The sequence below is a fragment of the Anas platyrhynchos genome, chromosome 7, assembly GCF_047663525.1.
Source record: "Anas platyrhynchos isolate ZD024472 breed Pekin duck chromosome 7, IASCAAS_PekinDuck_T2T, whole genome shotgun sequence".
Lineage (NCBI taxonomy): Eukaryota > Metazoa > Chordata > Aves > Anseriformes > Anatidae > Anas > Anas platyrhynchos.
In genome coordinates, this window is record NC_092593.1 from 22,804,841 (window position 1) to 22,826,910 (window position 22,070).

The 22,070-nt window shown below is 43.3% G+C and overlaps 2 protein-coding genes across 8 annotated transcripts in view; both read right to left on the minus strand.

Moving 5' to 3' along the window:
• ATF2 (activating transcription factor 2) overlaps positions 1-8,715 on the minus strand; it is a 55,393-nt gene extending 46,678 nt beyond the window's left edge. For 2 of the 7 annotated variants that reach the window (XM_038182429.2, XM_038182428.2), the window contains exons 1-2: positions 4,486-4,623; positions 1,166-1,206 (exon numbers count right to left, since the gene is read on the minus strand). The gene's annotated coding sequence lies outside the window, so the exon portion shown is untranslated. Of the gene's footprint in view, positions 1-1,165; positions 1,207-3,851; positions 3,880-4,485; positions 4,624-5,821 lie in introns of those variants that run through there. The other 5 variants (XM_038182423.2, XM_038182426.2, XM_038182427.2 and 2 more) reach the window with 4 other exon arrangements.
• A 147-nt stretch (positions 8,716-8,862) lies between these two features.
• On the minus strand, positions 8,863-12,071 carry ATP5MC3 (ATP synthase membrane subunit c locus 3). The gene is made up of 5 exons (XM_027461005.3): positions 11,915-12,071; positions 11,735-11,813; positions 10,746-10,823; positions 10,176-10,369; positions 8,863-9,112 (listed from the first exon to the last, which is right to left on the minus strand). Exons 2-5 carry the CDS (start codon positions 11,771-11,773, stop codon positions 8,998-9,000), a joined length of 426 nt encoding a protein of 141 aa, XP_027316806.1. The 5' UTR covers positions 11,774-11,813; positions 11,915-12,071; the 3' UTR covers positions 8,863-8,997.
• Between the last annotated feature and the right edge of the window lie 9,999 nt (positions 12,072-22,070).

The following is a 22,070-nucleotide window of genomic DNA, read 5'->3' on the forward strand; positions in this document are numbered from 1 at the left end:
TTCTATTCCTCCAGCATTCCTCTGCTGGCCTGCAAGCAAGAAAGAGCAGACATTCTCACGAGTGTCACGCTGCCACACACATGCCTGAACTGGACAGTCCATAGAGGACAGACTGAGTCTGCCATCTTACATGTGTTGCAAACCCAGGTTTTGCAGCTAGGCTGACCACTTATAGACACATCTACATATTCTGGTTAGAAAACACAATGAGCAAGTGGGATTAAAAAAAATGTATTAGATTTTGGACACAGATCAGAATTATGGTAGTCTGTTAGCATTAAGTCTCTCTTATGTCTGTACATCACAGAGTGCTTAAGTTAGACCATCAGTGATGTATTTTTCCAACGCTTGCATTTTCTCAAGACTAACCATGTACATGCAACATTTTTTTTTATTCTTTACATTTGATCTGGGATTGTGCCCCTTTTTATTGCACCATAAACTCTTAGTGTATAGTTATTAACCCTCTGTAAGCTTTAACGTAGCCCCCATCATAGCTTCAATCATCAATTGCTTGAAGTTAATAGCATAAGATTTTTTAGATCGTACTCTAAAAGTTCCATCTTATAAAACAAAATTGTAACATAAAAGGACAAGGTCAAAGATTTTCAAAGTCTTTATCAATCTACAATTTCTACTTGAAGCGCGTAACTCTTTCATCTCCACATTCACTTTTAACTAAAGTCAAGCGGACTGAATATATTTGTCACAGTCAAGAGCAACAGTAACAGTTACCTGCAGAACTACATTTAGCGATTCGTTTGGCTCTATGTAGGAATTTTGACAGAGATGCCTCTTTAGATGAGAAAAAGAAAAGCTATTTTTGTTTTCCAAATGTAACCACTCCAAAATTAAAAGCGCTGGCTTTCTCATGCAGCCAAACTAGTCAATGCAAATCAAAATAAACAGAGTACCTTTTATATTTGCAATACTTGAATACAGCATTGTACAGCATAAATTTTAATCACTTCCCATATTTGATCTTCATTCCTATGGAGGCAGTCAACCTTACAAGTTTTACTTTCAGTAAAAATCAGATGTTTACATGTAGAATACATCACTTACAAGATGTAAAGTGAATAAGTAAAAGTAATACTTTAACAAGAAATAAAGTAAATAAAATCAACAACTCCATTTTAGAAGAAAAAGCCGTCATTCCACTTACCCAGAGAGACTGGAACAGCTTTTTGTTATCTTTTCACTTTCCTGTAATGCAAAAGAAGAAAGATGAATCAAAAGTAATTAATACTTCACCATTAGAGACCACTTTCAAAAGTGTTCTTACCAACTGTATTTTGGTAATGCCACCATAGAATTTTTTGTAAAAAACAAAAACCAACCAAACAAACAAACAAAAAATGAATAATGTAGACTGAAGGAGAAAAAAACTGGAAAAAATCAAATTTTCCTCCTCATAAAGGAAGCAGAATCACCAGAAAGTGACTCGGTAGATTCTGCAAGAGAATGTTGCAGATGGTCGTAGTCCAGAACATTTGAAGGCTGTAAGCCCCAAAAACTGGCAAAGAGGAAAACAGGAACAACTTCTTCACTACTGCCACTCCGCTGCTTACTAGAGTGGCTGTTCCATTTCCTAGAAGACACATGGTCAGTTTCAGAGTTCTAGGGAACAATAAGGAAGAATGCAAAACCTGCAGCACACAGCTGATTTCTTCTTTAAAAAGCCTAATGCTGAACACTTTTTCCTGATGCCCTAAGTTATGTATTTGTAACTGACATCTAAGACAAACTGAGGAAGGTATGAAATTAACTTACAATAAACAAGAAGGCAGCAACTGTGTAAGAGGAAAAATGTGTGAGAAGCGAGGACCAATTGACTCAACAAGTTCAAATGAGAACAAGAAGTCCACTGGCCAGAGAGTCACGTGTACAGAAACAAAACAATGAAGTTACTTTGGTTTTGCTGAAGGATCAGGCTTTCTGCATAAGGAGGTACAATTCTGGTAGACAGGGAGCACTGACTGAATAAAGAAAGGTCCCTAGGCCTAACACTTCTGGAGGGCAGCTCCTGCCTTGATTAGTGGAAGTTCATGCTATGTGAACATAGCTCTTAAAAAGAAGTCAAAAGCCAGTGAGCCTCAGAGAAGAAATATAGAGTTAATATTCCCCTGATCTTTTCACGATTTGCTTAGTGAGATACTAGGACTTACTTTCATCAGCTCAGTTTCCTAGGTGTGAATGTTTTAGTACTGTCCATCAACCTAACAAACACTGAGTGTAATAATTTAGAATTCAAGTGAGAACAAAAATCCTTAAAATATTAGGATCATCTCCCTACAGGACTCCCGTTGCTCATTGAGATTTACTGATTTTCCCCCCTATAAGCAACAAAGTAAGTGACCGTTGGCATTTACCCAGAAATGGAACCACACTGCACTGCTCGAAATAACTTACTGAAGACAAACACAAATCTGAACTGAAGCTAACAGAAAAATTTGCAGGTTGAGTTCCTGCTAAACTGCAACTGACAGAGAATACAATTGGAAACAGCGTGGCACCAACTTGTAAAAATACGAGCTACTGTATAGCTATTAAATATCAGCTCATATTTCTATCACTAACTTTACTCAGCGTCTTCTTAGAGTGCACCTTATTGATTTGAAACAAACCTGCTTAAGTTATGCAGGAGGACATGATAATTTAAAGGCAATTCATTATTAGAAAGAGAAGTTAGTACTATTTAATCATGTTTATTCCACTGAAAATAGGTAATGTTACTTCAAGATCATTTTAAGACATCATAAAAATGTTCATATTAGAAATAACAGATACACTTTAAATGTAAACATGCATTTACATGTAAAAATGTAAGTTTAGTTAATGGTTTGTGGAGAAAAAGAATAGCTGACGAGAGAGGAATGTTAGGCAATAGAGGCACCCAAATTTAATTAATAGAATTCAAAAGAACAGCATATTTCAGGCCACTCAGTGCTGTCACAAAAACACAGTAGCAGCATGATAACAAACATTATTCATAGAAGTATGCATGATTAAATTTAGGACCTGAAAGCACCTTATGTTACATGTTGCACAGTCAAGAAGTTTCTGGAAAAAGATGTACCAAAGATGTTCAGATTTCTAGAATTTAAATCAGGACAGAAATATGACTGCACAGTGAAGAAGATCACAGACTCAAATAGTTGATTAAATATTAGCATGGCACGTCAGTAGTAAAACAAACTCATAATGAATTTTTTTAAAAGCACCTTCACCCCACATGCACATGGAATTATTTTTATTTCACATTTCTTTCGATGCATGTTTATAACAAGCAGTTCATGACAACATGTCAAAATTATTGCTTCTCTTAATATTGCAGTTTCCAACTTTGATTCTTCCAACTTAGATTGGAGAATCCAAGTGAATGCCTAACCTGACAATAGCTTGTCAATTACGCCTACAGCTGGAGTTCCATCAATGGGCAGCCGTGTAGGTTTCAATGAGAAGTTGAAGATGCATCCAAAACACTTACTAGAAGCCCTGGACCACAAAGAAAAGTTTTACTCATCCTTGAAACGAATGTTGAATTTAGCATTTAATGCCATCTCATGTAGACACAGCAGTAACTTAAACTTATGTTCAGCAACATTAGCCTTTTTTTTTTAATAAAAAGCAAATGGCAACCATATGTAGCTTTACACCCAGCAAGAGCTTGGGAAAGGCCCTTCACAGCTGTGAACAGAATAGATGAGACAAGATGAGGATAAAGATAGTACTTTAGAAGGTGAAATAAAAAATTCAGTCTGAGTTAGTTATTTGCAAGGCAGCGGATGAATCAGAATTTCTATCCCTATCAGAATTTTGCGCTCTAGCATGAAGAAACAGGTGGCTACCTTCATTTGAGGAGGAGAACGATCATTCCTGGGAGAAGGCAACATAAAGAAAAGCGAGTGTCAGAGCCTGAGGCTGGGGCACGGAGACGCACTCCCGGCTCCCACTGCACGAACGGGGCTGCGGGGGGACAAAACCGCAGGAGCAGCACGGCAACACCCCCTCCATCCCCTCCATCCCCCCCATGCCCCACACCGCGGGGATAACCCCCCCGCGCCGAGGCCCCGCGCAGCCACCCGCACCCGTTACGGCGGCGCCCCGGGAGCCGCTCGATGCGGGGCGGGCCCACGCCTCTCGCCTGCAGCGGGGCACGGCCCGGGCCCTCCGCGCCGCGCAGCCCCGGGGCAGGGCAGGGCAGGGCAGGGCAGGGCAGGGCAGCCCCGGGAGGCCGCCCCCGCCCCTACCTGCGGCGCTGCGGCCCCGGTGCCGGCCCCGCCCGGCTCTAGGGGCGGCGGGAGCCGCAGGCCGCGGTGGGGGAGGGGGCGGCCGCGGAGCGGAGCGGCGCCGCCATGTTACCGCCTCCCGGGCAGCCCCCGCACGGCGCGCGGCGGCGGAGCCGCTCCCGGCCGGGCCCGGGGCCCCGCTGCGGGCCGGGAGGTGCCGTGAGGGGCCCGGAGCCGCTGTTTACAAACTCACCGGGCCCGCAGCGCGCGTTAACGGCCGGGTCCCCCACAGGCTTCCGTCGCCTCTCGCGAGAGCGCCGCCGACATCTCCGCGGGCGGCGGAGGAGCGCGGGTCACGTGGCGCCGAGGGGCGGCGCGCGACGCCGATTGGGCGCCGCCGGCGGGGCGGTCGGGGCCGTGGGGAGGGGGGGGAGGAGGGTGCCTGTGTGGCCGGAAGCGCCGCGCGGCTGGGTGTGGCCGCGGCGCCGCCGAAGCTAAGCGGGCATCGCGCGGGTTGCGCGTGGATGGGTGACCACAAGGGCCGGCGGCGAGGCGCTGCCTGCTGGGCAGTCAGGGCCCGTCACAGCAGGTCGTTAGGCGGCTGCCTACTACTAAGGGCAGTTAAACACCATCTCTGCCTCGCCAGGGATCTTAAATGCCTGCCCTGAGGCTTCCCTGGCCACATCTTGTACAATTCAGGCCTGGGAGCCAAGCCCTGTGAGATCCGTGCCTCCTCCTGCACTCGGGGTAAAACCACTCAGGGAGGGGAGGGCTCGTGTAGAAGTGCTGATGAGGAGCTGCGGCACAGCCCCGGCCCTGCTGCTGCAGGGTGGCCCCGAAGTGCTGGGGGCTCTGCTTGAGTCACGTCACATCCATGTTGCTCAGCCCAGGCTACGTTCCTTGAGCTCCCCGCTCCGCCACACACCACAGCCCTGCCCGCAGGGGAGCCCGGTGGGCAGGAGCTGCCTCCTGCCTGAGGCCACAGCTCTGCTGAACACCTCCAACTTACCACTCCACCAAAAACACTGCAGCGAAGCACAAAGAACATAAAACATAAGCAGCTTCACCTAATTTTTTTTACACAGAAGGAATCGGAAACATTTTGGATGAATTCAAAAATACCCTAATCATAGACATCAGCACAGTTTAGCTGGTATGTGCTCCCAGCCATGGATGAAATTTTGAACTACCAATCCTTTCTCCTGAGACTGATCAAAATCTCGACCTGAGAGTATGAACAACAAAAAAAATCTTCTAAAATACAGTATTAGTTCCAGTAGCATAAGCCAATTCTACACTATGTAAATGGCATCGCCTGTTTCCCTGAACTTGCAGAAGTCAACATGGTATGCCTCATTTCTTGTCAAGTGCTTTGGTAGAACTTCACAGAAGTGCTGTATTGTGCCTTCACGATAAAGTGGGATAAACCTGTTTAATTAATTTGAATTCTTCTTTACTAAGTATGTCGTGAAAGGCTCAAACAAGAGATATTGCAGAAAGGAACAAAAATCTATGCACAGTTCTAAACCTCTTGCACAGAGCAACTAAGAGCTGCATCTGAAACAGGTATTCTTCGGTTTCAGATTTACCTTTACATGGCATCCATCCTGAGTCTGAGCAGAAGGCTCAACTGCAAGTTCTTTGCCTTTAGCCTCAAACTGCTGCAGAGAACACCTACAGAGTATAAGCAGGGAAGAACAAAAAAAAAAAAAAAAGAAAAAAGCAGGTCTGGAAGCATGAATCACTCGCCTGCAGCAAAAACATAATAACATAACTGGTTAAAATAAACATTTCTTTCACCACACATTAGGATAACACTTGTGCACATCACTTTCAGAGGTGGAATGATGCTGAAGCTACTGGAACAGCAGGCAGAGCACTTCAGAGACAGTGGAGATCTCTGCTGCAGCTAGCTTCATCCAAGAACAGAGTCCTTAGTTTGGAGGATATCAGTCTTCCCAAATTGAAAGCACAACAAAGGTTTCAGGAAAAGTGAAGCCTACTGTTGCTTCACGGGACTTTATATATGTTTTCTTTGACCTACGAGAAATGTTTCTTGATGTAAGCTCCTATGGAGGTGGTCAAGTCCTTTTAGACAGATCACTGCTATCCAGTCACTAATATATATATATATATCTTTGTAACATGCAGACAAATAAATGGTTTTTACAGTTATCTCTTTTGTGAGCATTTTTAGGAACACACTATCTTTTTGGAAGACCACCCAAACTTAACTGAGCTGTTTAAGTGCTCCAACAACCAGCGAAACCACACTGTTTTTCAAGAACATGGAAAATAAAGGAATAAAGGGAGTCCATGTGCCCTAGGATGTGAAAAACCCACCCATTCCTCATTGGCTAAGCCTCTTATTGTCTATAAGGAGGATAACCCTCCCTGCCTGAAGGTTTGCCTCCATGTTTTGAAAGAGCTGGGTTAGTCTTTATCTGTAACACTGACATCCAATTCTTCCGAAGTTAGCACAACTTAACAGCAATTTTGCTTGGTTTTGAACCATGTTAACCAGTGAGTGGAGTGATTTAAAACGTGTCAAGCTTGGGGAGATGCTACTACTAAGATATGTCAGGTGTGAAATCTGTTTATGTGCTGCCTTTCAAACAAGGCTGACCGTAAAGAGAAGACTACATGTTGACAGAAGTGAACCACAAAGGAAAGGACTGGATACAAGTCCAGTAATTGTGGTCACTCAGCTTTCTTATCGAGGTTCCAGAACAGCTGCTAGCCAGAACTCCGTACACCAAGCACACAATCGTAACTCAGCAGAGCTATTTCATATGTAGACCAACTTCTAAGTATTATTAACTGATCCAGAGCTAGGCTTAACCTAGCTAAAGAAATCTGATAAACCTGGAACCTAGATAAAGAAATCTGAAACCTGAATTAAGTGCTCTCATTGAAATTAGAGTGCTATTAATTAAATGCAACTTCAACACAATTCTTGTTAATGACTGTATAACAGACTAGCAGTTACATGTAGAGTTAAAACAATTACCCAAGTCTGAAGTGATGAGAAAAAACTCACTGAATTCTTAGCTCATTATATTCTCCATTGGAGAGCAGAAATTAGAGAGGAATTTCCAGTTAGCTCTAAATACCATAGAATATATATACACACACACACACAAATATATTTAAATCCACGAATTTAATTTTTATCTGGCATTTAGGTAGAGCTGGGAGTGTAATTCAGCTTCCCTATCAGCCTAGACCAGTCCAAGATATTGGCAAATGCAGACTACCAACCTTGGAGGCCTGCAGAGATTTCTACAGCACTGAAAGAACAGAAGATTAAGATTCAGGGAGAACAAAGAAATACAGATAAGTAGATGTAACTACTGCCAGAAGGACAGCAGTACACAGATGAGCTTTAAGCTTTAATTCCAGTGATCATTATTTGCCCTATGTCTAGGGCAAAAATCCCCAGAGAACCATTTCTAGACATCATCACAAAGGGCACTACTAATACGCTAGATCTGAATACTTGAAGATATCACACATCTTACACTCAAACTTGCAGTTAAATAAAAGGTTGCTTTCCGTATTTCTAGAGTAATGTTTAATCCTTTTGCAGACATGACTGTTCTCTCCAAAGAAAATACAGGAGAAGTAGCCTCTTATGCTAGGTTCAAGTTAGGCTACATGAACACCGTATTTAAATTCAGATTAAAACAAAGGCCTTACCTGCATATCACACCAGTCTAAGAGCTGTGAGCAAGTTTCTCCATTTCCTGAAGGACAGTATACTTACAGGTCACACCAGTTCCCTCAATTCAAGTAACAGCAGGACAAGGCAGCTCATAAACCTACTCACCTTCTTCCAAAGTCCACTCTATATTTGAAAGATCAGATCTATTATTTAATGTTCAAAGCTCCCCACCAAGTTAGTATGTAAGAGCACATAGTATGTTGCTGTATATGTAGATAACTTAAATGCATTTAGGTTATTAGAAGACAGATGCTGTGAGAAGCAAGGGCTGATACTGCAGACATTTTGTTAAATTGCCTTGATCCTACTGCTATTAAAAAAGTTTAGAAGAAAACACAATGCTGCCTTTACAAAATTAGGAAGCTGGAAGTTCTGTTTTAATTAGGTGATGCTAAGAATGCTCTAAGTAAGAAAATAACATTTATTAGCCACAATTAAATGCCTTTGACCAGCAGTTTAATTCAACCTGGATAGTGGTCAGAACCAAGCAGAAAATTTGTTCTAGGGTGATCAAAATTCATCATGTAACTGGGAACAAAGGTAAACAGAACGTTCCTATGACTGTGGATTGCTTGGCTCCTTCTATCAAGCAGTGCAAAAATATACTGTATGCTAGCTAGTCTGAGGAAAAAAAAAACACATTGTGCACAGAAACAGCTCTGGGTAAATTTGAAACAGGTAAAGGAACAAGGCCAGCAATATAGCTTTTCGTGCTGTGTCAGTGTATACTGGTTTATTTTTACAAACACATACCGCTCCCACATACATTAAAATGTTTGACTTTAAGTCATTGTTTTAAGGGTCCTACGTGATATGTCATTAACAGGACAAATCCCCAGGGTCTGAAAAACAAGATGCTGTCTTCCAGACATCCTAATGAGAAAGATAATAAATGCAAGCGACAGGTTGACAGTTGTTAAAGTTGTTATCTTTAATGAAATGACTTTGGAAATAGCATCAATTTCCATGACACCAACATTTTGGGAGTCCCATAAAATATGCAGTTACATTCCAATGCCAGTATTATAGGCAGATCTCCTTTCACATGGCAAATAGGATCAAGAAAGCAACCATCAGACAGAAGAGACCCATAGCTTCAGACAGGGCGAATCCCAGGATAGCATATGAGAACAGCTGCTGCTTCAGAGAAGGATTTCTAAAAGAAAGCGAAGGTGTAAGACCTTTTTATCTTTATGTTCAAGATATTTTTCATACACAGTTTAATGTACCTGACAAATCCAAAAGCTCATACTTCCCTTCCACAGATTCTATAACAGGAAATCCATGCACAAATTGTTATATTTTTTAGCAAGGATTTCATTGAAGACAACTGTCTTGGCAATTAAGACTAAATTCGGGTTATGCAGACTATATATTCCATAAGAACATAGCTTTTATGACTATATTCAGTCTTGGAATTTACTTTGCCTCCCATGCAGGAACCATTATGGTTTATACATCTATTTACTATCTGTAACATTAGAACTCTATTCCAAATAGTTTATGTCTACAACATTAAGTAGCTCACAAAGAAATTGAAGAACTGAAACCACGTAGAGCAAAGAAACAAGTATGGAGCAGTTTGTTACAAAAAGCCAATGAATTATCCCTACGTGAAGTGGTGGCAGTGATGTTGGAGAGGCAGGAAAACCATCACAGTATCATTAAATAATATTCCACAACCTCTATTGACATGTTCATGCCAAAACCAAAAAAACCCCAAACACTTTAGCTTTGTTTGGAAAACACTTATGCTTCTTCACGTAGGTAAGCCTCCTTTTCTTTATTAAGAAATAAGATATAATCAAGTCTTCAGTGGTTGAAAGAGTAATGAAGTAAAGCTTATTTTATGCCTGTTTCATTCAGTTTCTCTTTAGAAATTCTCCCCTCTTATGGAAAAAGATCCAGGTTAGATTTTGAATTCCATTCTGGAACGGAATGCTGGAACACTGAACTTCAGTGACCAACACGCTGACCCACTCTAATGATTTTATTTCTTCCATGTCACTTCTCCAGGGAAACTGTACCAAGTTCTGAATTTATCAGAGCCATCCTGCTGAATATATTGCAGTGTCACGCTATTTATCTGTGTTTAACACTAGTAATTATTAACAGAATTTATTACAGTTCCATGATCCTTACTACAACTTAGCTTATCTGTAAATGCTGCATCAAGATACATATGCACATATGACTTTTATATGAGAGAGAGTGATTACCTGGCATAGCCAATGATTAGACTACCGAAGACTGTTCCAATACCAGCACCAGAACCAGCCACACCTACTGTGGCAGCACCAGCACCAATAAATTTGGCAGCAGTGTCAATGTCCCTGCTGATAGCACTAGTCTGGAATTCTCTAAGTGCTAGTTGGGAGACAGTGTTTTGGGCCCCATTAAGTGTTGAGTTGCCCTAAGAAAACAAAACATGAGAAAACATTATATTCAGACACAGATCATTTTCCATGACCAGCTTGATACAGTGTTATTCTGCAGTTATAAAAAAGTTACATTAGAACCACAGCCTAGTTACTCTTGCAAGGGATGAGACTATAACCAAGAGTTAAAGACTTCAGAATGTTACCCATTCAGCTGAAAGCAATCAATGTCAAACACAAAGGACTTCTCTCAGGGGGAAACAGCAGGACAGCAACAAGTGTTATTAGAGGTTTGATATAAAGCGGGTTTCAAAGCAGAGATTTTTGAGTTAGTACAAGTGAACTCTAGGCTGAGAACATTCAGGCTCACCAGGTAATTTAGGAAGATACAGAATTTTGTATATAAGGTACCTCTCCAGTCCTGACCTCTGGCCTAGAGAACACAGATGCCGAAATTGGTCTGTACAAGATTCTTGATCCGGCACGGATCTGGAAAAGGAGGGAAAAAGTTATAAAGAAGAAACACCTGATTACAGTTGTTCCTGTAAAGTCTTATTTAAGGTTTTAAGACTATCATCTGCTAACCCATTTGTCTTAACAGAAAGACAGAAATCTTTGCACTGCTGGATATACAGTAGATTATATGGAAACAAATGCTGCCGCGCAATTTGATAGCGCCGTTTTCAGATGACATTTTATGAATAGCTAGATTATTCAATGAAGCTATTCCTGCTGACAGGAAACGTAACAAAACAGCGACCAAGTAAAGGGAAAACAGACCAGGTGGCAGCGATATGCGTTTTAAAATGAGAAAATACAAGATTCCAAAATGAATTCCCAGGTTGCTAAACGCAAGGACGTAGCGTAGACATTGAAGCCTAGCAAGGCACCAATGAATGAATCCTCCTTCACGAGAGGCCTGCGTATGTCCTTGGGCTTCCAGCCGCCTAAGGTCATCCCTGCTCTCGCACAAAGCTCTTCCTGCAGGCCGTGCCGTGCCCGCTGCTTGCGAGAGGGGCTGTTCCGCAGGCCAGAGAGGACGTTTGGAAGGAGGTCAGCCCCTTGTCTCCACAAGGGCAAGAATCCCCCGCCCCGCGCAGGCCGGGCACTGCCTGGAGTTTGACCTACAGCGAGGCGCTGCGCACCAGGCCCAGCCGCCGGGCGCTGCGCGGCCCTGCCCGCCCCAAGGGGCCCCTCACCTTGACGAGGACCCCGGCCCCAACCGAGGCAGCCCCCGGCCCCGCCGCCCCCCTACCACCCCCCACGTCCCCCGGGGCTCGTCCTAGGGCAGCCCCAGGGCCCCTCCCGGCCCCCGCTGCCCCGCGGCCGCCGCCCGGCCCCGGGGGGGCGCGGTGAGGAGCGGCCGGGGCCTCTCCGCGGGCCGGGGGCGCCGCGCTCACCAGGGCGGGCGAGGCGGCGAGCTTGGCGCAGGCGAACATCTCGGCGGGCGGCGTCCCCGGGGGCCACAATCCGGTGTCTCTGCGGGGAGAGCGAGAGGGTGAGGGGGCGGCCGGGCGGGTGGCGGCGGGCGGGCGGGCGGATGGGGGCGGATGGGGGCGGATGGCGGCGCCGCCACTCACCCGGCTCCGGCTGCGGCTGCCGCTCCTCAGGGCCGACGGGCTGGGGCTGGCGCTGCGGGAGGGGCGGGCTCTGCGCAGGCGCGGCGGGGCCGGCGGCGGGCGCCCGGATGCAGCGCGGCGGAAGGGGCGGGGGGGAGCCGCCAAGGTCACTTTGTGCCGGCGCCATTGGCAGCGCCGGGGGGCGGTGCGGAGGGGGCCGCCCCCGAGTGGCCCCGCCCCCGCGCTCGGCCCCGCCCCCGCCCTGTCCTACACGGAGCCTCCATTGGGCCGCGGGGTGGGAGGGCGTTTGTGGCCTTGCCTGGCCTTCAGGCTAGGAAAAGATATAGCTCTTTTTTTTTTTTTTTTTTTTTTTTTTTTTTTTTTCTACTTCACACTTTGCACCCATGGTTTGGGAACAGAAGTACATGCGCAAACATCGAGGAAGATATACGTGACAGTGGCAAAACCTTTACCAGTTTGTCAGAACTTCTCTTGTTGAAAAAAATTGAGAATCCACCCACACGCCGCTGTGGTAACGAACCTTTCCAGCACCACGAATAAAAAAAACATAAAGTAAGTGTGGGTGCTGCCCTGGTGGAATTCCTTACACGCTGCTGTACTGCTGATCAACACCACCCTACCAAAGGCATACCAGTGAATATTTAAATTCTATTCACCTCAAAATAAATGTATTTATTACCCATCCAAATGTACATTTTATATCTGTCTTCTGCATCTTTGCCAGGGTGATCTCACATGCCCTAACAGACTGTGCTTTTTGTTCTCAAGTCACATATTTTCCTGTCAGTTCCTAAAATCAACCTGGAGTCTCAGGAGTGTTGTGCATTTTCTGTCATGATTCCTGCTCTGGAATGCTTTGCAAAAATGCATTCACAAGCTGTTTGGTCTGAGCAACATAAAAAACCACCATTAAACACTTGTTTATTGTTGCTCTTAAGGCATAACAGCTGATATTATATTTTACATGCAACTCAGTTGTTGCTTTTAGGAGGAGTCAGAAGCACAGTTATTGATCTCTGGGGACCATGTTCAGCTTAATTCAAGCAGTTCTTCATAAAGAAAGACTTCTGTTAATCTCACTCTATTTCCTATTGGTTTGACCTGCTGCTAGGTCCCCAGAGAAGTTCATTGGTGCTCTAAGGAATGGTGTAATTTCCAACTCATAGAATCGTAGAATATCCCAAGTTGGATGGGACTCATAAGGATCATTGAGTCCAACTCCTGGCTCCACACAGATCTACCCAAAAATTCAGACCATATGACTAAGAGCACAGTCCAAATGCTTCTTAAACTCCAACAGGCTCGGTGCAGTGACTATGTCCCTGGGGAGCCTGTTCCAGTGCACAACCACCCTCTTGGTGAAGAACCTCTTCCTGATAGCCAGCCTGAACTTCCCCTGTCGCAGCCTGACACCATTCACTTGGGTCCTATCACTGGTCACTAAAGAGAACAGATCAGCACCTGCCCCTCCACTCCCCCTCATGAGGCCGCCATGAGTCTCCCCTCAGCCTCCTCTTCTCCAGGCTGAACAGGCCCAGTGCCCTCAGCCACTCCTCATACGTCTTCCCCTCTCGGCGCTTCACCATCTTTGTAGCCCTTCTCTGGATACTCTCCAACAGTTTCACTTCCTTTTTGTGCTGTGGTGCCCAGAATTGCACACAGCACTTGTGAGGCCGCAACAGCGCAGAGTAGGGTGGGAAATCACCTCCCTCGACCAACTAGCAGTGCTGTGCCTGAGGCACCCCAGGATACGGTTCCTATGGGAAACTGTGTCAAAAGCTTGACTGAAATCCAAAAATATCACATTGGCTGATTTCCTTTGATCAACTAGATGGTGATATTATCATAAAAGGAAATCTAGTTAGTCAACGGGACCTACTCTTCATGAACCCACGTTGGCTGGGACTAAAGACTGCATTGTCCCACAGGTGCCCTTCAGTAACTTCAAGGATAATCCTCTCCATAATATTACCAGGCACTGACGTGAATTGCTCACCATGTACCTGAAACTTAAGTTCAACTGAGAATGTCGTCTCACACTCACAAAATCTCCTGAAAGAGATTCCTGGCTTTCCAGGGGTCTCTCCCAGAGAGGGCCAGTTAGGCCCCTTCAACTCAAACCACAAAGACTTCTGGTCACCGTGTCTGTGTTTTTAGGTACACCACGGGAAGGCCCAGTCTCACTTTGAGGCCCTCAGTGGTTTGGTATCTGCGCATTTCAGACCGTGACTGTCACACAACGTGAGTGTTGGCAGAACACACATGGTGTACAGACAGAATTTTTCTGGTGACTTCCTGAAGAGGTCTGGCAAGCATTTCTGCCTGCTCAGTTTGCCATGCAGGAATCATGTAATAAGGAAGCTGGTCATGGTACTTGTAAAATGGCATTTCTATCTGCTATGTGTAGGTTGGTCTTTCTTCAGACAGAGATGAATTTGGGCAATAATATATCTAGAAATGCAACAAATAAAACACTGTACAACAATGAATAAATGTCTCTGTCCAGAGTGCTTTGCACCAAAGGCTCTGTCAGTATTCTATATTCATTATGAATAACTCGTAAAAGATGACTATATGTTCTGTATTTGCTGACAGAGAAATCTTAGCTAATCAGGAGAATCCCATTATTCAAAGTCTAAATAGATAGTTCTCCTAGATCAAAACCTATTCTTTCAGGCTGAATTTTACTTCCCAGAAGAGGATTAGTACCTCCAAGCATATCACACACTCACACTAGTGTTTCTAAACGTTCTGTTTTGAAGAGGAGATATGTCTGGAAAACCAATATATTCCAATAACCCTTAGTTCTTGGAAGAGCCCCAAAGGGGGTGAAATTGGATCAAAAGCCCCCTGAGAATGTCCTAATGTTTTTGAAATGCTTTAAAACGTAGAGTGGTGTTATTACCTCAGGGTTAGCTCTCCAGAACTTCCAGATTTATGCTGTACTTTGCAGGGCATTGATTGATATTGATTTACAAAGTCAGGGTCTGTCAGTGTTTTCCACTGCCTGGGCCACGTTTCAGCACAGAATATCATGCACCTCTCCCATTCACTGCTGCATGGCTGACTCTTCCCAATCACGACGACCAGATAACTGGAGCAATTGCTTGTGGGAAGAAGCTACATGTATATAGAGCAGAATTAATAAGCTTTACAATATTTAAACTGATTTAGCTTTGGAAAGAAGGAATGAAGCTATAGTTATGTCTCTGCTTTGAGGAGTACACTCTTCATACCTGTTTGTCTTATTGATTATTGGTAGTTGGCAAATCTTGCTATAAGTAACATCGGAAATTTTAATTGCTGACTTGGCTGCATTGCATGTGATGCTTTACAGGAAAGCAGATGACGGAAGCCTTTTTCTCATCATTGTAAAGTTGTCTTTTACAGGGGAAAGGGGAGAATCTGTTTCTTGAGTGATCTTTGTCCCCCAGAGTACTTACCCAAGCTATTTTTTGCTCAGATTCATTTTCTTTTAGTCTCCGTTCAGTAAAGAGCTGAAGGCAGTTAACCACATAGGACTAATTTAGTCTATAGAGCATTCTGCTCAACTATCCATTGATTATTTTAACACCCAAGTCCTAGAAACTGATGGCATTAACCACAGAGACAAACAGCAGACCATGTCTGCACTTAGCAAAACTCTGAAGGTATGCAGATACTATGGAGACTTTTGATGTGATTTGAAGCAAAAATCGTGGTAATCCCTGCCGTATCAATTTTGGGTCTCTAAGATCTGTTTTAAATAACAGAATGATTATATGCATATGTTCTACTACTACGATAGCCGTTATACATCAAAACTGGAGTATTATCATTAGGGAAACTACTCCCCTATGGCAAAAATTAAGCGAGGGAAGGAGGCATTCTCATCTTCATCCTAGCTACTGGATTCTGGAGGAAAGCAAGACCAAGGCTCCAAAGCAGCCCTGTCAGGAAAGACAAGTAGAATCACTCTCATTCTGGATAACAAAGCCCTGTTGTCCAGTGTTCAGGTTCTGCTGGCTGGTTTCAGGATGTTACACAACAGTGTAAATATGTAGTAATATATCCACTCTTTTGTGAAGTCCAGAATGATATGAGGTCAAAGACAATCTTCTGTTTTTGAAATTTATTTTCTATTTCAGGAAAAATTATCAATCTTCTGAAGAAAAAAAAAAAAAAAACACAAAAACAACAGATGCTACATTTAATTTATAATTTATTTGCATTTGCAATATAAAATGAAATGCTTGACAGATTCACAAATAGTTTCGCTTTATGTTTCCCATCTATAGCCGCATGTGCTACGATCGCCACCTTCAGGACGAGTTTCCATGTATTTAAGCATTGTTAAGTATCTACCCCAATACTTTTTGGAAATAGATTTTTGAGAAAAAGCAGTAATGAAAAAATCTATTGATGCTTAATCAAATTATTTATTATAAACACACAGAAAATACAGAACCTGGGGAATTAGAGTACCTCTTCATTTGTTACTTAAGAAACTGAACTCCCGTGAGCGAGGTGTTTTACTCAGATGATTCATGTTTCCCATGGCTGGTTCAGGTGGTCTCTGTGCTGTGTTGCAAAGAACAGCCAATACCTGAAATGATCAGTCAGGCAATCGGATAGCACACACAGACATTGTTAGTTTACAGAATATCACTGAGAGAGATTAAATTAGAATAAATTCAGCAATGGTCTTTATTCTAATTAACAGCATTAAACACCTTTTCTAACAGAAAACAGTGTTCAGCTGGAGGTTGACCACATTGGCTGCACTGTTTAGAGCACACAGCTGGCAATGCAATTACAACACTGTTCACACAATACACACTTCCTGCTAAAACAGACATCCAGAGAACTGCACAGACAACCAAGACTTTGGCCACAGTAGAACCATCATTTCAAGAAATACCCATAAGCCTTGGTAGCTGAAGTCAAAGACACCCCAAATGGAGGGATGCTTTGTTAGTGGCCTCTTCTGAAAGCACAGGCTTTTTGTGCAAGGGGAATGGCAACACCAAGATTCATGGTGTTTAAACACTAGTACCTAAGCTATGTTCATGAGATTTTTGGACTTTTTGTTTCTTAGAATCATGTAAGTGGTTCTGGGCAAGTCCTTGTGGGAACTATATTTGGCTGTTGACAAGCTGCAAAGAGAAATAGAAAAGGTAGCTGTCCGGTGCTCATAAAAACATAGGATTTACTGATTTTTTTTGGGGGGGTGATTTATTTATTTATTTATTTATTTATTTATTTATTTATTTATTTATTTATTTATTTATTTAACTGGCTGTTTGTGCCTTGTAAAGAGCAAATGCAGGGTACATATATGTATGCCAGGACTGTGGCAGAAGGACTTTTTCTTCCTCTACCCTCTCTGGAGAGACTATAGATCCAGTTTGTAGTCTCTGGGGGGTGGGGAGAGATGGAACCATAGCCATTAATACATGCAAGATTCATCTGTTTAATTGTAAGTGATGTACCTTCCAAGTGTGAGTCTAAATTCTCACACACTTGCAAATTGCTTTGGGATCACTGCCCAAAAGGCTCAGTATAAACACAGAACATCCATTATCATCCTGGAGCTCCTTGGTCTGCCATGCTCAGCAGAAAGCCTGTGGGAAGGCACCAAGCCCGTGCCAGGTCCTGCCCTCCCAGACCCGGTGACAGTCAGAACCCAGGGAAATAGCTCTTCCAAGTCAGGTGGTGAATGCCACACTTTGCATGTCTCAGGCAAGCTATTTTTAAATTACTATAATTAATTTTACTCATGGTTACAGAGGAGATTGTGTATTCTTATGCTCTGCACCTAGAGCCCAGAAGCTCTGGACAGCCTGCCATGGCGCAGCTCTGTCCCCAGCAGTCAGACCTGATGAACACGCTGGCTCTCTGGCACGCCTGCACTCATTCCCATCTGCTGTGCTGGCGCCATTCCCACTCAGAATTAGCTATGCCAATTTCAGCAGGGCATAGGTGCTAACCAAACATGGTTTTAGAGGGACAGCTTTCATAACACAGCGAGTGCCATCCCTTTTGCCAGCAAATCCTGCTGTTTGCAAATAATTCCAGCTTAAGGCCACGTGCTTCATTACATGGGATCACATCTGTAGATGCTTGTGGGCATTATAAAAAAAAAAAAATCAACAAATGTGTAGTGTATTTCTCTTTCAGTTTGGCTTGGTGCTTGGAATTTTGCATGTGGAGAACGAATGCTCTGCACCTTGTTAGTGGGAGAGAGCCATCGGCTGTTACATACTGTGAGCAGTCTTAACAGGTCTCTGCATGAAAGCCGAGGCAGCAGACTACAGGATTTTAGCACTGCTTTTTCAGGTGGCCCTCGACTGCTTTGTGTCTGAGAAGAAGATGACAGAACATTGCCTTTTTTGCACTGTGGCTTTTGCCTTTCCAGATTCTGAATAGATTTGTGCAAAAGGCATATTTGGCCCCTACCCAATTCCAAAGTGGCATAGAAGTAAGGCAAAATTAATGCTACTTAGTAAACATTATATACAAGAGGTCTGTATATGATCTATAAATACCATAATAATGTATGATAAAAACAACATTAATACCATATTAATAAATTATAGCTGCACTTGACTCCTGTTTGCCCCACGGAACAGATTACATGTGTTAGCAGAACTACTCTGTATATAAACCCAGAAATGGCTTAGGAAAGAGCAAAATCTGTTCCCAAGCTTCACCTCAACAGATCACTGTTCTCAAATTTAAAATATAATTTTGTAGCTAAGAATGTTTTGCCCAGAATTCTCAAAAAAATATTTGAAATACTGGGAATAAAATAAGATTTGGGACAGATAATTTCCAACTGGACATTTCCAGTCATAGCTACTGAGTTTTAGACATTTTGCTGTCCAGGCAGGATCTTGGGGGGAAAAAAAATAAAACAAAACAAAACAAAAAAACAACCAACCAACCAACCAACCAAAAAACAACCAACCAACCAAAAAAAATAAAAACAACAAAAAAAGAAATAACAACAACAAAGTTTGTTTTTTTTTTTTTTTTTTTTTTTTTTTTTTTACACTAGCAAAGCACTGTAGGCTACTTAAAAATAAATTTTACATCTCTCTGAAAGAACATGGAATTTAAGAATGTGCAGAAGAGACAACATTTTAAAGGTCCCAGCCTTTTTAAGGATGCGAAGTGACAGGTAGACACCTGAATACACTGGAAAATCCTGTTGAGAATCAAGGTCTAAAATTACTAAGCTTTTGTAGGAGCACATTTCAGAGTAGTAGTGTGTATTTCTGATCATATTTTCTTTAATGTAAATTTTTGAAATCAGGTAGAGTTCACAAGATTTCAAAGGCTTTTAAGCATATGTAACATGCTTTTCCTATGGTATTGAGAAGTGAAAGACCAAAATACTATGTTAAGCTCAAGGAACAAAAATAGTCAGTCTCATTTCTGAGCACATTGTTGTACCCTAATCTTTATTTCCTCTTACCTGTCTTCTGTCCTTAGTCTTTTTGGCAATTAACCTAGCTTTGATTTGCTTTCCATACCCCTTGAACTCAGAGATACTCATCTTTTCTTCCCCCCCCCTAGCTCCTAAAAACACTCTCTCACAGTACTGTAATGGACTGGCCTCCTCACAGTTGTTGGCATTCACTGTTAATGAGACCTGCCACACATGCTGGTCAATGCTACGCTCAACTGTTAATTAGCCTGCAGTTACTTATTTTGTATCCCTCTATAGGGGTAGCATTGGTACCACAGTTAGGAAGTGCTCTTCCCAGCAGTGTCCCATCCAGTAGTACTCTTGCTTAATGTGTTCCGTGGAGGTTACCTGTCCTGCGGAGGGATCTGCCATCCTTCTGGGTGAGCCGTTCTGCTTGTTCAGCACCAGCCACAACAGCAAATAAACGATGCTGCAGCTCCCCAGTAAGCTCTCAGCTGTGAGAGGCTGCAGTGAGCATCCAGCCCGTTATCCCTCCACCCAAACCTTGGCTTTTTCCCACCAGATATGAGGTGGGCCGTGGCACTCCTGCTAGGGAGCACCTAATGGCAATGCAGGCTGGGTGGGTGGGGGACCACCAGGAGAAGTGAACAGCCTCTGAGCATTGCCTCATTGAAACTGCTGTCTGAGGAACACCAGTAATTAGAGATACATATGCTTGCTAATTTGAAAAAGGCATGGCTGGCTTGTTCAGATTCATGGCTGGGTTGTGCTTTTGATGCCTCCAAAATGACTAATAGTGTGTATAAATAGTGACATCCAGTGTTCAGTCAGATCAACCACAGGTCCGTGCTCCAGAAGGTCATTCAATTAAAAGATTTATTACTGACCCTGTTTAAAACGCCTGCGTAAAGATAGTAGGCTAATTTGAATATTAACTACCTGCCAACTTCAACACACCTCCACAATAAAAATTTCCTTCCTGACTTGTTGGGGAGCAAAAATGGTGTGGCTCTTGTATAATGCTTTAACTTTCTCTTTTATGACAGCAAGCGTCTGATTATTCCCAGGTGCTCCTGGTTTCTTCTTTCTCTGCTCCTGTTGCTGTGTATGTGGCCATTAGGGCAGCAGTCATAAAGGATGTGTTCACCACTTCCTTCTCTGTCTGTCTCTTAGCATAGCCACAAGTCCACCGTCTTCTATCCACATTAATTCCCTGAGGTATCCACACAGTATTTGTGTTGACTGCCTTAATTTTGATCTTCTCTAATCATTCCCTGCCAGATGGTAGTTAAAGTTTAATGGTTCCTGTAAAAATAGTTCCCTTTCTTCTTTTAATCAGTCACGTGTGTTTGCTTAGCTAACTGTTAGATGTTCAGAAAGCATGAAGGGACCACCAACACAATTAGTTCAAAATACACATCCGTGTTGTGATTTCAATACTATGTAAAAGCAAAGGGTTACAGGGTAAGCAAGATTCCTGGAAATTAGCATGGGCTCTACAGCCCTGAGTTGCTGTGTTCCTTTAGATGTATTGGAAATAAAAAAAGCAATAATTTGTGTCACTTTCTATAATTGAATGCAAATAATCTTTACCAGTCTCTAGGCTGCCATGTTTCTATAAGCTGAGCTAGAAAGCATATGACTGTTATGTTTTTAGGGATGGCTTGAGCAATGCACTTAAGCAGACACTTAACTTTAAGCAGATGGGTAGGGCTAACAATAACACCGTGTGCAGTGAGGTACTTGGCATGTGCTTAATATTAGGCCCCCGAGGACTTCCCCTGCAGTTATTTACCTCCTCACGCGTTTAAGACTATGTATCAACACCTAATGCCATAGAACCTGAAATTCTCCAGTATGTATTTACTTGATTTAAGCCTATTACGGGTTTGGACATTTTGCTGAATCAAGAATTTAATTCAATTGCACATTCATGCTATGCCTAAGTAGCAAATCGCTTTACAAGCAAATGGTTTAAGCCATATCAGATACCCATGGAGTGCACAGGTATTATTGCACCACTGAGGAATATGGAGAGCCTGGGAAAGTGATGGGCTAGAGGCTGAATCCAGCTCACAGTGCTGCCAGAGGAAAGATTGCTGCTGAATTAAGTAGAGGCTGGATCAGGCCCTGAATGCCTTGCCTAGAGCAATACAGGAAATATGTAGCAGAGCTACTAACAGATCCCAGATCTCATGAATCAAATCAGGCTTCTTTTGTATCCAACATCTGCATGTGCTGCAACTGGATGTGTCACTGTAGCCTGTGTAGGGGAGATTCCGGATTAGGGCTCGCGTGAGAATGCCTGAGCCTGCTGCAGGCATCACACCACCTACGCACCCCAGAAAGATGAGCCCAGCAGAAGCTCAGAGCATCCTGCAGTTTCCTCCCTGGTGCAGGACTGAGAAAACAGGGATCCCTGCACCTTCTTCCAAAGGACGTATCAAGAACCACCTCCAAAAGAGGGTACCAGATATGACAAAGTATGCACTACAGTAGTACACCCTGCCCAATTTTTTATTGTTTTAAATGAGAGAGAACTCAATTATAAGGGCGTTGTGATCACTTTAGTGCTCTTTCCCTTGGCCACGGATGCCTGGAAGCTGGACAACAAAGGGAGCTGCTTTATCTCCACTTCTTCCCGTTACACCTTCATTAACGGCGAGCAATGTGGTTATAATATAACAGAAATAGCCATGACACTTTGCTTAAAATTTTGACTGGAAAGGAAAATTTTCTGTT

What these genes read in the sequence shown, in the direction of transcription:
- ATP5MC3 (XM_027461005.3), bottom strand. Translation starts at nt 11,773, where the DNA reads ATGTTCGCCTGCGCCAAGCTCGCCGCCTCGCCCGCCCTG. An exon ending in TCGCCGCCTCGCCCGCCCTG is followed by an intron (nt 10,824 to 11,734) that starts GTGAGCGCGGCG and finishes CTCCTTTTCCAG; the next exon opens with ATCCGTGCCGGATCAAGAAT. An exon ending in CTAATCATTGGCTATGCCAG is followed by an intron (nt 9,113 to 10,175) that starts GTAATCACTCTC and finishes GCTTTCTTTTAG; the next exon opens with AAATCCTTCTCTGAAGCAGC.